Source organism: Carcharodon carcharias, chromosome 25 (genome assembly GCF_017639515.1).
Source record: "Carcharodon carcharias isolate sCarCar2 chromosome 25, sCarCar2.pri, whole genome shotgun sequence".
Lineage (NCBI taxonomy): Eukaryota > Metazoa > Chordata > Chondrichthyes > Lamniformes > Lamnidae > Carcharodon > Carcharodon carcharias.
The window spans coordinates 27679668-27694669 of NC_054491.1; the positions used below are offsets into that span (position 1 = coordinate 27679668).

The following is a 15002-nucleotide window of genomic DNA, read 5'->3' on the forward strand; positions in this document are numbered from 1 at the left end:
AGAGTTACTGGGAGGATGTGGCTCTTCCTGCTTTTAGGAATTTATACTTACCTGACTGGCAGAGGCCAACTAGACAACAAGCTAGGCAGGGAGAAACAGAAGCTAGAATGACATATGCTAGAATAAAGATCATAGATTACAAAGCAGTGTTAAGTTTAGTTAAAAGTGTAAACAGTCTATTTCCACACCAAATAAAAGAACAAGCATGGTTAAGGTGTGTACGGTCCGGTAAGATTTCTAAGCTCCTAATTTTAGAGTATTACTCTTTACACTAAAATACCTTTCCTAGAACACCTGGTTACTCTGATAATTTGGCCCTCAAGACATTCTGAGCTCATCTAATGTTCACCAACCATTACACATGATCATCCACGAAAATCCAAACATTTACTGAAGGGTGACAAAACATGCAATACACATTCCTGTAATTTCACATTAATAAAATTTTTGTTTATGGTTAATGCTGCTTTTTATTTCCATATGTATATTTGTATACCTTATCAGTTTCAGTCTAGCCAGCAACACTCACAGCTCTCATTGTTCTAAAAGGGCTGCAAAAGCAGACAGGTCAACTGTTCTATTTTAGGATTGGAAAATAATTTAACAAATTACATTAGCCGGTTTTCCTTGTCATTGTGTAAATGTGGTCTTCAAATTTCCCACAGAAGGCACTAAGGATGTCTCTTCTCCTGGGGCAGAATTTTGCCCTTGGCGGGTGGGCATGGGGGGGGTGGGCAGGAAGCCGACCGCTGCCTGCGATCGGCAGCGCACCACGATCTCACACTGGCGGGCCAATTAAGGCCCACCCAGCGTTAAAGACGGCTGGGGAATCTGCAAGAAGCGGCGGGAAGGGGCATGATGTCCATTAGGCCCAATGGTGATGCCGCGGCCGATTCAAAACCGGCCCAGGCAGCCCCTGGAAGGCTGCCACAGAACGATGCTGAAATCTCCATGGATCCCACTGGGGTTGGACACGGCAGGTCACGGGAGGGCAGATGACCCCGCGTTTCTCGGATGAGTGCCTCGCAGTCCTCCTGGAGGAGGTTGCAGCCAAGAGGGAAACCCTTGTCCCCAGAGATGGGAGTAGGAGGCCCCCATACCTCACCAAAAAGGCCTGGGAGGAGGTGGTATTCAGGATCAGCAGCCATGACGTGGTGAGGCGCACATGGGTGCAGCGCCGGAAGCTCTTCAACGATCTGCCTGCAATCAGGGAGGATGAGTACCACATTGGCATGGGTCAGTGTGCAGAACAGTTAAGAGCTGCCTATCCCCCCCTGACCCCCCTGCTGTGGACTTCAGTGGGTTGGAGTGTGAGTGGCAAATGTCAATGAGGCAGGAGCTGGCCAAGGGGGTGAGCCTTGCTGCTTGGATTGAGTGCCTTGTGGCTCCAGGGTCACAAATTGGCTGTGCCCTGCGAGGTGTTCCTCAGGTGGGATTGGCCAGGCTACAATGGCGCTGCAGGTAGAGAGTGGACTAATCAATGCTCCTCTATCCTTTCAAGAAGAGGCATCCCATAACAATATTGAGAGGTCACAGGCTGGTGGGGGACACCCAAACCTCCTAATCGTCATGTGTTATGAGCAAGAGGCCCTAGAGCTAGAGAGGCGCCATGCACCTTGGTCAACTGGCCGTGGTGAGGTTGGGGTGCCAGAGGAAGGCAAGAGTGCAGTGCACTGAGGTAAGAATGTCGGTTATTGCAACCATTCTAGTGTAGTCTCTATATTGATGTGAGCCTCAAAACTGGAGTCCCCATTGATAATTGAAATATGAGGGCACCAAGATGCAGATCTCTGTCTCACCAGGGTACCTGGCATATACGGTCATGACTTAAACTAATGACACGTACTTCTTGTTCCTTTTGGCTCACCAGCAGGTGGTTGCTATAGGAGCCTGAAGGCCCACCCCTGACCCCGAAGGACCACCATGCTAAGCACACACCTGCATCACACCCTCTCTGTCAAGCAGGCACCAGCGCAGATACTAGCACCTTGGTAGGCATAAATTCACCATCTAGTATCTTGGTGCACATTGGTCAGGGCATTTCACACTTGCTTGAGGTGCAGGTAGAGGGAGAGAGTGCCCAGGGCACTGGCAGCTAGAGGACTGCTGGGACCAGCACAATGCATAGTCAATGGCTGGTGCTGGGCCTCTGGAGTCATCCATTAGGCTGGATGTCCAGTGGGATGTGCGGGAGGATCTGTCGGGGATACATGAGGGATGCATGCCATGGTCTCCGTTGTGGAGGACTCTCTGCGGAACATGACCACTGTGTTGACCCTCATGGCTGAGCGCAACGCCTCCTCCATGAGAGAGTGGCAACTCTCATGGAGAGGCTGCTCCAGGGATTCAATAGGGATCCCTGGGGATGCACTTGGGCCTGCGAGCTTACACACCGGCAATGACCTCAGGTGGTCAGTGTCAGTGTGGGAGATGGATTGGGCACCCAGTATCCCAGCTAGGTGCCCATCCATCAATGATGAGCAGGGAGGTCCAATGCGACCTCACATTGGCACATGAGCTGCCTGTCATCTTTGCAGCTCCTCTCAGGGAGATCCGGATGAAAGTAACAGCTCCTCCGCCCCTCTGCCAGTGACCGTGGTATCTGATAAGGCTGCGGTGACTGGGGAGATGCCAGCCATGCACAGGCTGCTCCCTCCCAGGCGGGGCCAGCACAGGCTCCACGGGTCAGAGGATGGCCGCCAAGGTCATCAAGGCCAACAGGACAGCAGAGCCAGCAGCTGCCTCCAATACTGGTGCCAGCGAGATGGGAGCACCTAGATGTAACACCCACAACATAAATGTAAAGCACCTTAAGCACAAGACGGCCTTATCATGGGTGATATTTTGTTCCCCTATTTTGCTTTACGTTTTTTCATGGTGTGATTCAAAACACCGGTTAATGTTAATTCCAGCTATGTTTCACATTCACAATTAAATTAGATGTTATTTTGTGCTATTAACCTCTGGATGCTTCACGTGTTCTGTTGGTGCAGGATGGGCCATTATGTAATGATGGACATGTGTCTCCTGAAACTATTGCACAGGCACAGAGTATATGTTGTTGGCCAAGGAAATGGCCCTGTCAGGGATCGAGTATGGTGCCTGCAGCCTTGGCATGTGGTGGTGGTTCTTATTTGGTCAGCTAGCTGAAGGAGCATTGGATCAAAGTGTCCCGAGTATCCCTGCGTCCTGGAGGTTACCCGGGTCAGCATCCATGTCCCCAGTGTTCTCCTCACTGTGCTTGTACTCGGACTCACTACTGGACTCATCATCTGTTGCCTGTGCAACTGCTTCAAGATCCTGTTCCTCCTCTGCGTTCCCCCTTGACAGTGCCAGATAGTGGTTGCATGCTGCGCTCTGCACAATCAGTGACACCCGGTCTGGGGGGTATTGTCGTCCGCCCCCTGAACGGTCCAGGTATCGGAAGCACATCTTGAAAAGACCTATGGTTCTCTCTATCACCGCCCTTGGGGAGGCGTGGCTCCTGTTATACTGCTGCTTAGCCTCTGATCTTGGGTGGCGGAGAGGCATCATGAGCCACCTTTCAGGAGGTAGCCCTTGTTACCTAGCAGCCAACAATCCAGTTGGGCTGGAGCACTGAAGATCCTCAGCACCTGGGAGTGTCTGAGGATGTAGGCATCGTGGGAGCTGCCTGGGTACCTTGCACAGACTTGTAGAATCTGCGTCTTGTGATCACACACTATCTGCACGTTCATGGAGTGGAAACCTTTCTGTTGACGAAGGCACCGGGCTCAACCACTGGCATTTTGATGGTCACATGGTGCAGTCTATTGCACCCTTGACGTGGGGGAACCCAGAAATCACTGCAAAGCCTCTGGCTCGCTCAGCCTGGCTGGCCTTGTCTGTGTGGTAGTGAATGAAAGTCAATGCATGCCTGAACAGAGCTTCAGTCACCAATTTGACACAACTGTGGACAGCTGATTGCGAGACTCCACAAAGACCACTCACCGACCCCTGGAAAGAGCTGGAGGCATGGGAGTTGAGGGCCACTGTGACCTTCAGCGCCACTGGCACGGGGTGTCCACCCACACAGTCAGAGCTGATCTCAGGCCCGATCTTCTGACAGATGGATGTCACTGTCTCCCTGGGAGATGGAGCCTCCTTCGGCATTGCACCTCAGACATATTAAGGTAGCTGCATCGCCGCTTGTAAACCCTGTCACCAGGATAGTGGCATCTTCTGTAGCCCCTTCTGCCTTGTACTTCCTCCTGGCTCTGCCTCCCACTTGTGCCTGTACCTCTCCTCCCACAGGTTGCTCCTCTGGAAGCTGCGTTGGGACACCTGGTCTCCTCTCTCTTCTGCCCCTCTCTTCCTCCACGAGGAGATGCCTTCAGCGAAGACCACAATCCCCATTACCAGGGTTATGGAAGATTGTCTGATACCTGGAAGGACCCACATAGCCTGAGTCCTCCCAGGGCCTTGCAGACAGCAATGAGTCCTAAAACAAAGCCTGGAAATGCTCAGAACACAGCTCTGAAGTGAGAGAAGCTGTCCAGCTCACAGAAGCAACCAGCAGCAAGTCATATCCAAAACTCCTCGCTACTCACATTGACAATGCTGCTGAAGCAACCAGCAGAAAGTCATATCCAAAACTCCTCGCTACTCACATTGACAATGCTGCTGACCCTTCTTACCCCGCCCGTGGATGAGCTTTTGCAAATTGTGGCCTGCCCGTTTTGCCTGTGCAATGGCCGAAAAATCACATGGGCTACGTAAACTCGGAGACAGTTTGTGTCTCAAGGGCCTTAACTGGCCTCTTAATTAATGGCGGGCGCGCCTCTGTCTCCATCACGCGCCCGCCTCGGCCGGCATCATCACGCATTATTTCACGCTCAAGCGGGTCTGGCACGCACCCGCCCACCGAGCGAAAAATTCTGCCCCTGGTGTTCTTTGGGCATATCAGCTGAAATGAAACAATGGAAATGTCTGTATTGACAGAAGGTGATGTGAGATTGATCTTTAGTATGCAGAGTTTAAGTTCCAAAAGCCTCTGGTTTATTATTGTGCACTGACCTGAGAGGCACCCTACTTTTATAATTTAGCATTTGGTGACATTTCTTGGCAAGTTAAAATGCATCATCACATGACATGCTACTTTCAAGCTGGGATAAAAGGCCAGTGGTAATCTTGATTCACAAACTCTGTCGTTTTGCTAAAATCCACTTTTCTTCAATTATGCTCGTTATACAATCTGAAATTATCTCTGAACACGAATTGAATATTATGCACTTATTCAGGAACGAAGGTAGCTAGGTCCTATTGGGACTAATGTAGGTTCATGTTGTCCTATAGGTTTGAAAAATATCCTTTTGCAAATCTACACATCTATTTTCAATGTAAATTTCGTCACCATAGCATCAAATAGCAATTCACCATTTGCTTTCTGTGACAAACTTCATGATGTATTAAATTTAAAATGAACCAAATTTTCTGCAACTGCTGGTGGGGTTCTGGCAAGTATACTTGAGCTCTGTTGGTTTAGTCGGCATACATTTTCCACACTAGCTCAGTGGTGATTGAGAAACTCATCCGGCGTCCATATGTCCATTTTCCCATTAACTTTTGTTAACATTAACTGTGGTTGTCACTGGCTAGGCCAGCATTTTTATTGCCTATCCCTAATTGCCCTTGAGAAGGTAGCGATGAGCCACCTTCTTGAATTGCTGCAGTTTATGTGGTGTAGTTACACCCACTATGCTGTTAGGGAGGGGGGTTTCAGGATTTTGACCCTGCGACAGTGAAGGAACGGTGATATAGTTCCAAGTCAGGCTGGTGTGTGGCTTGGAGGGGAACTTGCAGGTGGTGCTGTTCCCATGCATCTGCTGCCCTTGTCCTTCTAGGTGGAAGAGGTTGTGGGGTTGGAAGGTGCCTTCAAAGGAGGCTTGGTGAGTTGCTGCAGTGCATCTTGTAGATGGTACACCCTGCTGCCAATATGCATTGGTGGTGCAGGGAGTACATGTTGGAGGTGGTGGATGATGTGCCAATCAAACAGGCTGCTTTGTCTTAGATGGTGTCAAATTTCCTGAGTGTTGGAGCTGCACTCATCCAGGCAAATGGAGAGTATTCCACCACATTCCTTGCAGATGCTGGGCAGACTCTGGGGAGTCAGGGGGTGAGTTACTCTCGGCAGAATTCCCAGCTTCTGACCTGCTCTGGTAGCCACAGTATTTACATGGCTAGTCCTGCTCATTTTCTGGTCAATGGTAACCCCCAGCATGTTGATAGTGGGGGATTCAGCAATGGTAACGCCATTGAATGTTAAGGGAGATGGTTGGATTCTCCCTTGTTGGAGATAGTCATTGCCTGGCACTTTTGTGACATGAATCTTACTTGCCACTTATCATCCCAAGCCTGAATGTTGTCCAGATCTTGCTGCATCTGAACATGGACTGCTTCAGTATCTGAAGAGCCATGAATGGCGCTGAACATTGAGCAATGATCAGCGAACATCCCACTTCTGACCTTATGAAGGAGCGAAGGTCATTGATGAAGCAGCTGAAGATGGTTGGGCGTAGGACACTACCTTGAGGACCTCCAGCAGTGGTGTCCTGGGACTGAGATGATTGACCTCCAACAACCACACCATCTTCCTTTGCACTGTGTATGACTCCAACCACTGGTGAGTTTCCCCATGATTCCCGGTTTTGCTCGGGCTCCTTGATGTCACACTCGGTCAGATGTGGCGATATAAAGGGCAGTCACTCTCACTCAACATCCTGAGCTCAGTTCTTCTGTCCATGTCTGGACTAGGGTTGTAATAAGGCTGAGTGGCCCTGGCCGAATCCAAACTGAGTGTCAGTGAGCAGATGTTTCTGGTTAAGTGCCGCTTGATAGCACTGTTGATGACCCCTTCAATCACTTTGCTGGTGATCGAGAGTAGGATGATGGGGCAGCAATTGCCCGGGGTGGATCTGTCCTGCTTTTTATGGACAGGACATACCTGGGCAGTTTTCCACATTGCCAGCTACTTGCCAGTGTGGTAGCTGTACTAGAACAGCTTGGCTAGGGGCACAGCAAGTTCTGGAGCATAAGTTTTCAGTATTATTGCAGGAATGCTTTCAGAGCTCATAGCCTTTGCAGTATCCAGTGCCTTCAGCCATTTCTTGATATCACGTGGAGTGAATCAAATGGGGGCAGGGGAAGGGGGGTCCATACTCAGTCTCATTTGCGAGAGACTTATGCAGGAGTAGGATCATCTCCCCACTTTTAGCTTCATAAATGCCTAAGGTTGGGGGAACAGAACTATGGGGCAGAATCTTCTGGCTGGCGTGCAGGTGGCGGAGCCATTAATTAAAGGCCTCGTTAAGGCCCTTAACTTGCCAATCGTCAACGATTTTGAGGGGCCCGTATGAACTTTGGCTTGGCGCATGGGTCCAACAGGCAGGCGGGTAGGTGATTTTTTTTACAAACCTCATCCAGTGGTGGGATGAGGTTTGATAGCAGTTTTAAAAATGTTTAAGAAAGTTTTTGTTTATTTCATTAACATGTCCCATCTCGTGTGATATTATCACATGAGGGAAACATGTTAATGAACTTTTTATTGTTCTATTTTTTATGTTTGCCAGCCTTTCAGCGATCTCCCTGAGGCAGCACTTAGTCTCAGGGAGATGTGTGCTCTTCCGTGAGCACGTGCGACAGAACGCACTCTGACAGCTGGGGAATCCCACACCCGCCCCCACACAGGAAGTGCATAGCGCTTCCTGTCGGGCAGCTCGCTGGGTGGGCCTTAATTGGCCCGCCCACTCAAAATGGTGGCAGGGCCCATTTCGGCGGCAGCGATTGGCTGCCCGCCCGCCGCCGAGCCGGTGGGGCCCACACACCCACCAAGGGCAAAATTCTGCCCATGGTTTTTGGAACTGAAACATGGGAAGCGAATGACCAAAATCTATAGTTTTGAAGATGCCAACCTGGCATGAATTGCATAGTCATGGCCTAATGAGCTGATCAGCCCAAAGAATGCCAGGAAGTTAAGCACCAGGAAAAGAGGCGTCCTTATTGCTTTCTGTGGGAAATTTGTAAACCACATTTACACAATGATGAGGAAAACTGGTTACCGTAATTTGTTAATAAAATAGCATAGTCGACATATATGCTGTTGCGGTCCTGTTAGAACAATGAGGGTTGTGATTGTTGCTGGCGAGATTGAAGCTGATGGGATAAGCAAATATAATTATGGAAATAAAAGATGCATCAACGATAAACAAAAATAATTTTATCAATCTGAAATCACAGAAATATTTTTCAATTCAGCACTAAGCCAAAAGGTCACAGTTTGATTTCTGCCCTGCATCATCTAAGCTCGTCTCAATCAGCTTCAACAGCTTTGGATTGGCTGAAGGTAAAATAAAAAAAATCAGAGTAGATTTATTTTAGCATATTCCTCGATCAAAACCTGATCATCTGAGAACAAAATTGAGCTCATTGACACCCCAAGGTCAAATATCATGCCAACACTTGTAATCTAGTCTCACACATAAAAAAATGACCATTAGAATGAGTTACTTGAGGGTTGCTTGCAGTTGGAACTGAACTGCAGCCAAAGTTAATGTCTCCAGGGTGGAGGAAAATAGGAAAATTAAAAACAACCTCCAAATATCTGCATCTGCACTGTTGCATCATGTTAGCCTCTTGTTGTCACCAAGGGAGTTAATCAGTGCTTTAGTTATTGATATTTACATCCATAGTATTGCTTATCATCATTGAGAAGAACGAAGACCAAGGTTAGCTCAGTTTTCAGGCCCCTGGTATTTGATAGTCCTCACTGCACCGTACAGCTACAAATAGAGAAACTGTCATCCAACAGGTTGTGTTTCAGAAATTGGACATTATAAGCAGCCGCAATAGCTTTTAACAAGGTTGGGCAGCAGCAAAGATACATTATAACATTACCAAACACATGTTTTATCCATTAACCTAGTCATTATATTTTTTTATCAGGTTTGTTCTTTGGTCTAAAGAAAGGCTACATAACCAGCAGCAAATCTGAAGGGCATTAGTCCTTGGAGAGTCCTGAATTCTCAGCACGCCCTTTGAATAGCTTAAGAAATACTGCCATAATTCTTAAAAAAACTGCACATACAATTACTTGGTAACAAAGCACTGTTTTGAAATTGTGGTTTCTCTTCTACGGTAGAGAATTCCAAGCCAATTATCACTCTCAGCCATTCCATATACTTCATTAGCACTTTTTCCTCAGCTCTGTAGGAAGACACATGAGCTCCCAGATTTTGTGGTCAGCAATCACCATTGATCTCACTGACAGATACCCACAAAGGCTTCATGGGATTAATCAACTTCAACCTAATATTTTATTTCATTCAAAAAGGTGGATGCCAGATTCACAAATTAATACTGATGAACAAATTTTCTTTCTTCCTGTCTTTGTCCAGATACTTTCATTGCAATGGTTGAGACCTGGACATTTCTTCATCATCGTTGAGTCAAACCCCTGGAACTGCTTATCTGACAAGATTTTGGGATCCACAGTTCAGGTTGAGGGCCCACCTGCTTGTGTCGTTTGTTTACAAACCTGTGACACAATGTACACTGCATTGAAGCATATCAACAAATCGTCTGCACGTGGCATCACCGTGACAAATTATGCTTCCCCTTGTGCCATTTTGCCCAAGAAATGGCTAAAAGGAATCCGCTGTGAGGATAGACAGTACCTTCGTTCTTCTTTGTACCATTCAAAGTCTGGTGGTGGAACAGCAGCAGCTTCACACTGGAGAATGCCTTCCCGACCAACTGCTACCCCAACATTCTTTGTATTGGGGATGTATGGAGGGTCTGTAAAGCCAAACAAAAAAATATAATGTTGTCAATACTGTTTTGTAATAGCAACTGATCAGCAGTAACTTCATACAGAAAATCAGAAAATGGAGGTGGCTCAAGGAATCTAATTTTGCTCCCAGCACGGTACATAGATTGGTATTCAAATAACATGTTGGTAATATGTCAAACATGGTCCTAACTAACTATTTTCAACAATCACGTGGTAAGTTAATTAATGTTTCAATTAGTGGTAAGATAGCCAAACCATCTTTTCCAGCTTTACCTCAGTCAATGGAGGTATTTTTTGCATCACTAGGGGAAGAATGTTTCCCTCGTCCGGTGGGCTTCTGCCCGATCCAAACAAGAGTAAAATAGTGCACGATGACATCGGGCGAGCGTCCCAACATCATCACGCACTCTCGCAATATTTCACTCAATTAAGAGGCCTAATAAGGTCCTTAATCAATTAATTAAATCTGATTTTTCGCTGCCCGTCCAACTATCTGGTTGGTGGGCAGGCGAAAAAGCCAAGCGGTCTTTGGATTTTTTTACAAAACCTCATTCCAGCGGGATGAGGTTTCCAACAGGAATTAAAAATAAAATAAAAATGTTGACGTCTCATTTATAACATGTCCCTGCTCATGTGACAGAGTCATTTTCAAATTCTTTATTTGCATTTTTAAAAATCTTCAGCTCCCTGAGGCAGCTCTGTGCTTTCAGGGAGCTTTCAGTGCAAACGCCCACACTATCCTTCCTCCTACCCCCATTCCGGCAGTGCTCAGCATTGCAACACGCGATTCATGCTGGCTGGCTGTTAATTGGTCAGCTAGCGTGAAATCCCAGTCAGGGCCCGATCACAGGCGGCAGTCGGTTTTGTGACCACTCCCAGGCCCGCCCGAAGATTTAAAAATCCTGTCCTAAGAGTCAGTTAATAGTAATCTGTCAGCCCTGCTGCCATCAAAACCAAGAAATATAAATACCCCAACTTCTCTTTTCCAGGCCCAGTGGTGTGGACATTTTTCTTAGGTCCTATCGGCTGCCCTATCCTATTCACTACATCTGACATACTGTGAAGCTGGTGGTAATATACTAGTTTATATCAAAAGCTTCATGGCATCATTGTGTCAAAGCTGCCAATGAGAATGCTTGACTGAAACAGAGGATCATGTAAACTGAATAATAGCCCATGCACGTGCAGAAAATGAGGTTCCATATTGCCCAGCAGTGTGACTTGGAGGGTGCAGTCAGGTGAGAAAGTGAAAGTAGCAGATGCGGCCTGGTGAGGTGCTACTCTGAATCCTGAAGAGTGAACACCTTGAGAGTATAGCAAGTATATTGTTAGTTATTTGAAAAGCTTATGTACTCCTTGCTTAAAACCTAGGGTTAGTTTTCCATGGACGGTGGCAGCATAATTTTAAGGTTAGTGGTAGCTGGTAAGCAATAAAATCACAGACCAGCCACAATTCCGTATGAATACTCAACTTAATTTGAAATCAGGGATCTAGAGGCTGGAATTACCGTCAGTGATGTGATCTACTAAGCTTGCTCCAAATTCAATATATTATTTTCCGAGGTGATGCTTCTGGGCTTATCTCTTATACATGTGTTCTATTTCAGTGGTTAGCAGATATGCAATACCAGTAATCAAATCTTTGCAAATATGCTCTTAAGTGCCAAATATTTTGCAACTTTTATTTCTTTTCCTTCTGTTTTCTTCTTTTGATGATGCAAATTACATGATGAATTATGCCCCAAAGATCAGATTAGTTTCAAAATGCAATTTCAAAAAGGTTTTTGTTTTAAAATGAACTTCTTCATTACAATTCTTTAAAATTGCAAAGGACATTTAAAAAAGCCTTTACATTCGAAGAGGGAACTGCAATGAACAGTAACTTGAAGCATTTACCAAATGAAAAACATGTTTCTTTCCTTGATGGTCCGAGTACAGCTCTGAATGACTTTCAATCAGAGCATTTTGTGCCTCCCCACAAAGGTATAAATCTCCTGCTAAATTCCTGTTCCCGAACCCTTGAAAAGCAACAAGTTCTGTCTGAGGTGGTCCTTAAAGGGCAGTGCAACAACAGGACTTTTTCTGAAGCTCAAATGCATGATGCTATGCTTAATGAAACATAGAAACATAGAAAAATAGAAGCAGGAATAGGTCATTCAGTCCTTCGAACCTGCTGCATTCACTATGACCATGGCTGATCCTCTACCTCAACGTCATACTCCCACTCTCTCCCCATATTCCTTGGTGCCTTCTTTATCTTCTCTATCAATTTCCTTCTTAAATATATTCAGTGACTTGGCCTCCACAGCCCTCTGTGGTAGAGAATTCCACAGGTTCACCACCCTCTGAGTGAAGAAGTTTCTCCTCATCTCAGACCTAAATGGTCTACCTCGTATCCTGAGATTGTGACCCCTTGTTCTAGATCCCCCAGCCAGAGGAAACATCATCCCTGCATCCAGACTGTCCATCCTTGTCAGAATTTTATATGTTTCAATGAAATCCCCTCCCATTCTTCTAAACTCCAGTGTATACACGCCTAGTTGGCCCAATCTCTGACTACTGAATACTGATACTTTGCTGGTGCACAGCGATTACTGGAAAAAAATCAAAACCATGTGCTTTAAAAATACTTACAACTGCCAAATGGCTAGAATTTCCCATTAAGCTTCTTTTCCCCAAATTAGAAACTTTGATCATATTATTTACCTAATTTGAAAATTGAATATGCAAACTAAGTTCATTTTCTGTACCAACAGTATTGCAAAGGAGACAAAAGACCCAAGTCCTTGGGTTCATGTCATTGACAGTGGAAACATGGAAAATCTACGTGTTTTCTTACAACATCTGGTATTAAATGATATATGTAGTAAAATTTATAGGAAAATTAACTTAGGATTTTGGTGGCATTTTTTGCTCAAATATGTCATAACTAAACAGCATCTTATTTCAAGATCATACAGTGTAGGGATCTATGTTGATGCTACATTTTCTGGATAAATGTTTAGAATTCATCTTCACTTTTTGCTTCTTTGAAATTCTGGGACGGCCAAATTGGAAATTTAGATTTTTTTTCAACTGGGTCAGCTCACTGAAGCTAAACTTTAGGAAATGAGAGGTCGAACAAATAAATCAGCTTTGGCTATTTGAAAATCTGAACTTGTTGTTTGACTCTTCTAAAGCAGCACAATTAAAAAGATAAGAGTCCTGAGTGATTGAACGGACTATTGTAATCACTTGTCAGAAATTCCTAATGAGCTTGCTTCTTTAATGAAGGTAATGAAGGAGCATGGTAAAAGGTCAGGTCGATAAAGAATTAAAAGAGAAGCTGTAAATTTTATAATCTGAGTTGTTTTACTCCAAAGATTAATGTTATCAGGGACCACAAGCAGCATTTAGTCTTGCTGCTTGCAGCCCTTTATTTGTTTGTTATTAGAGTTGTTGGCATGTCTTGTTTCTTCTCTGGCTTTCTTAAAGCCTCCCTCAGTCCACATCTCAATGTTACCCACCCATCCAATTTCTCTTCCTTTTTTATAAAACTCTCAACTTCTCCTTCAACTGTTGCCAGGATGACACTATTGGGCCTTTCTCTCTCTAACTCTACTTAGCTATCATTTTGATTCCTGAGCTTCTACTTTTGATCTAACCCACCCATTTGTCTTTCTGTCCATCCAGTTAGGGACACTTGGGAATGCAAGTTATAAAATCAGGTGCACATCTCATTCTGCAGTATTTTAGAAAACCGAATGATGAAACAACATGATGCATACTACAGTAGCCGATAAGTAAAGCAATGAAGGGCCTAACTAATCATCAAGTTAAATTGAAATAATTATTGCCTTTTCCTAATCCTTGCCTGGTTAAAATATGTTGAACAAATTAAAAGTTTACTCCTTTCTGAGCACAACATGGAGAAACTAAAACCTGACGGGGAAGAAGCAATAAATGTAGACAGTCTGCAAGAAGCACCACAAGTTAAAGATGTAATACTGACAATGTTCTCTGACAAACTAGTTGATAATGTGGTACTTTGAACAATGGCATACAAGATCATATTCTTTCCATGGGAAACAATGAGTTGATCCTAGCTTTTTTCATCAGCTTCTTCAAGCCACAATGTGCATTTTGGGCAGGCTACATTCCAACTGGTTGCCTATCAATTGGAAATATTTGCATCCCACAGAGAAAGCTGGAGAGCGATCAAGCTTGAGGTGAAAGAGCTGAGAATCCTTGTAGTGGATTGGGGTTGCACACTCTGATAAAGAATTGCTAGGCATTGGGGTTAGTGCATTTTCAAATTAAAAAAAGGATCAAGATGTTATCGTTGTCAGAAGCATTTAGAAGGTGCTAACTCAAAAGGTGTGGAATTTTCTACCTGCACTCAGGCATTTGTTGAGACACTTTGGAGTCCTGTGGAATAGGAATATTGTTTGAGTGACCATATGGACTACATGCTGCATTTAGTTCAATTAGTGGTGCCTGTTCAGGTTGCAGAATTACATTTCAGCAATAAGTGTATGACTGCTTGTGAGTTCTGAAGCTCAGGAAGGATTTTGGTATGTTGCATTTCTTTAAAGAGCAAGTTCTATAAGAGACTCTGCTGTAGTATCATATTTTAACCATAGATTTCAAAATATTCTGCAATTTAAAATAAGAGATATAGGACAAGAATCCCCCCCCCAGGGTGCGAGTCTGAGGTGGGGACTGTTTCTGGGTCTGAATCTGCTTTTGAAGTTGGTGGGGGGGGAAGGAACAGTCACCCATTGGGATTTTCATTGGCATCCTTTTAACTGGCCTGGAGACAGGCTTGCCATCAATTAAGGATGGCTGGGGGGGGATCCTCAAAGCTAGAGGGACAATCAGAGACCTCTGGCTTGAAAGGAGAAGCAATAACGGGTAAGTGAGGGAGAGGGTGCTTCAAGATGGAAGTGCCCTCTCTCCAACTTTTTAAAATCATATCTTAAAAACAGATCTTACAGCCAGATAAGAAATGTGGGGATGAGAGTCGGAGAAGCTGGTGAAGCCATTTTACAGTGCGGCCTGTATCTGCTCCTGAACTCTGGCAGGGAGGGTGGGTCTCTAGGCTGAAGGCTCAGGAGAGGGATGCGCAAGGTGCAAAACCACTTAGGCCCATGCCCACATCCGGCACCTGAAGCCCCCTTCAAATGGACACACCGAAGGCAATAGTTATGTGCCTGAT

The 15002-nt window shown here is 45.3% G+C and overlaps 1 protein-coding gene across 7 annotated transcripts in view; it reads right to left on the reverse strand.

The window, feature by feature from the left end:
- Window positions 1-15002, reverse strand: part of LOC121269562 (opioid-binding protein/cell adhesion molecule-like) — a 1143507-nt gene that overhangs the window by 60712 nt on the left and 1067793 nt on the right. For all 7 annotated transcript variants that reach the window (XM_041174257.1, XM_041174256.1, XM_041174254.1 and 4 more), the window contains one exon: window positions 9690-9810. In XM_041174257.1, the coding sequence (XP_041030191.1) occupies window positions 9690-9810 (121 nt within the window). The remainder of the gene's footprint in view (window positions 1-9689; window positions 9811-15002) is intronic.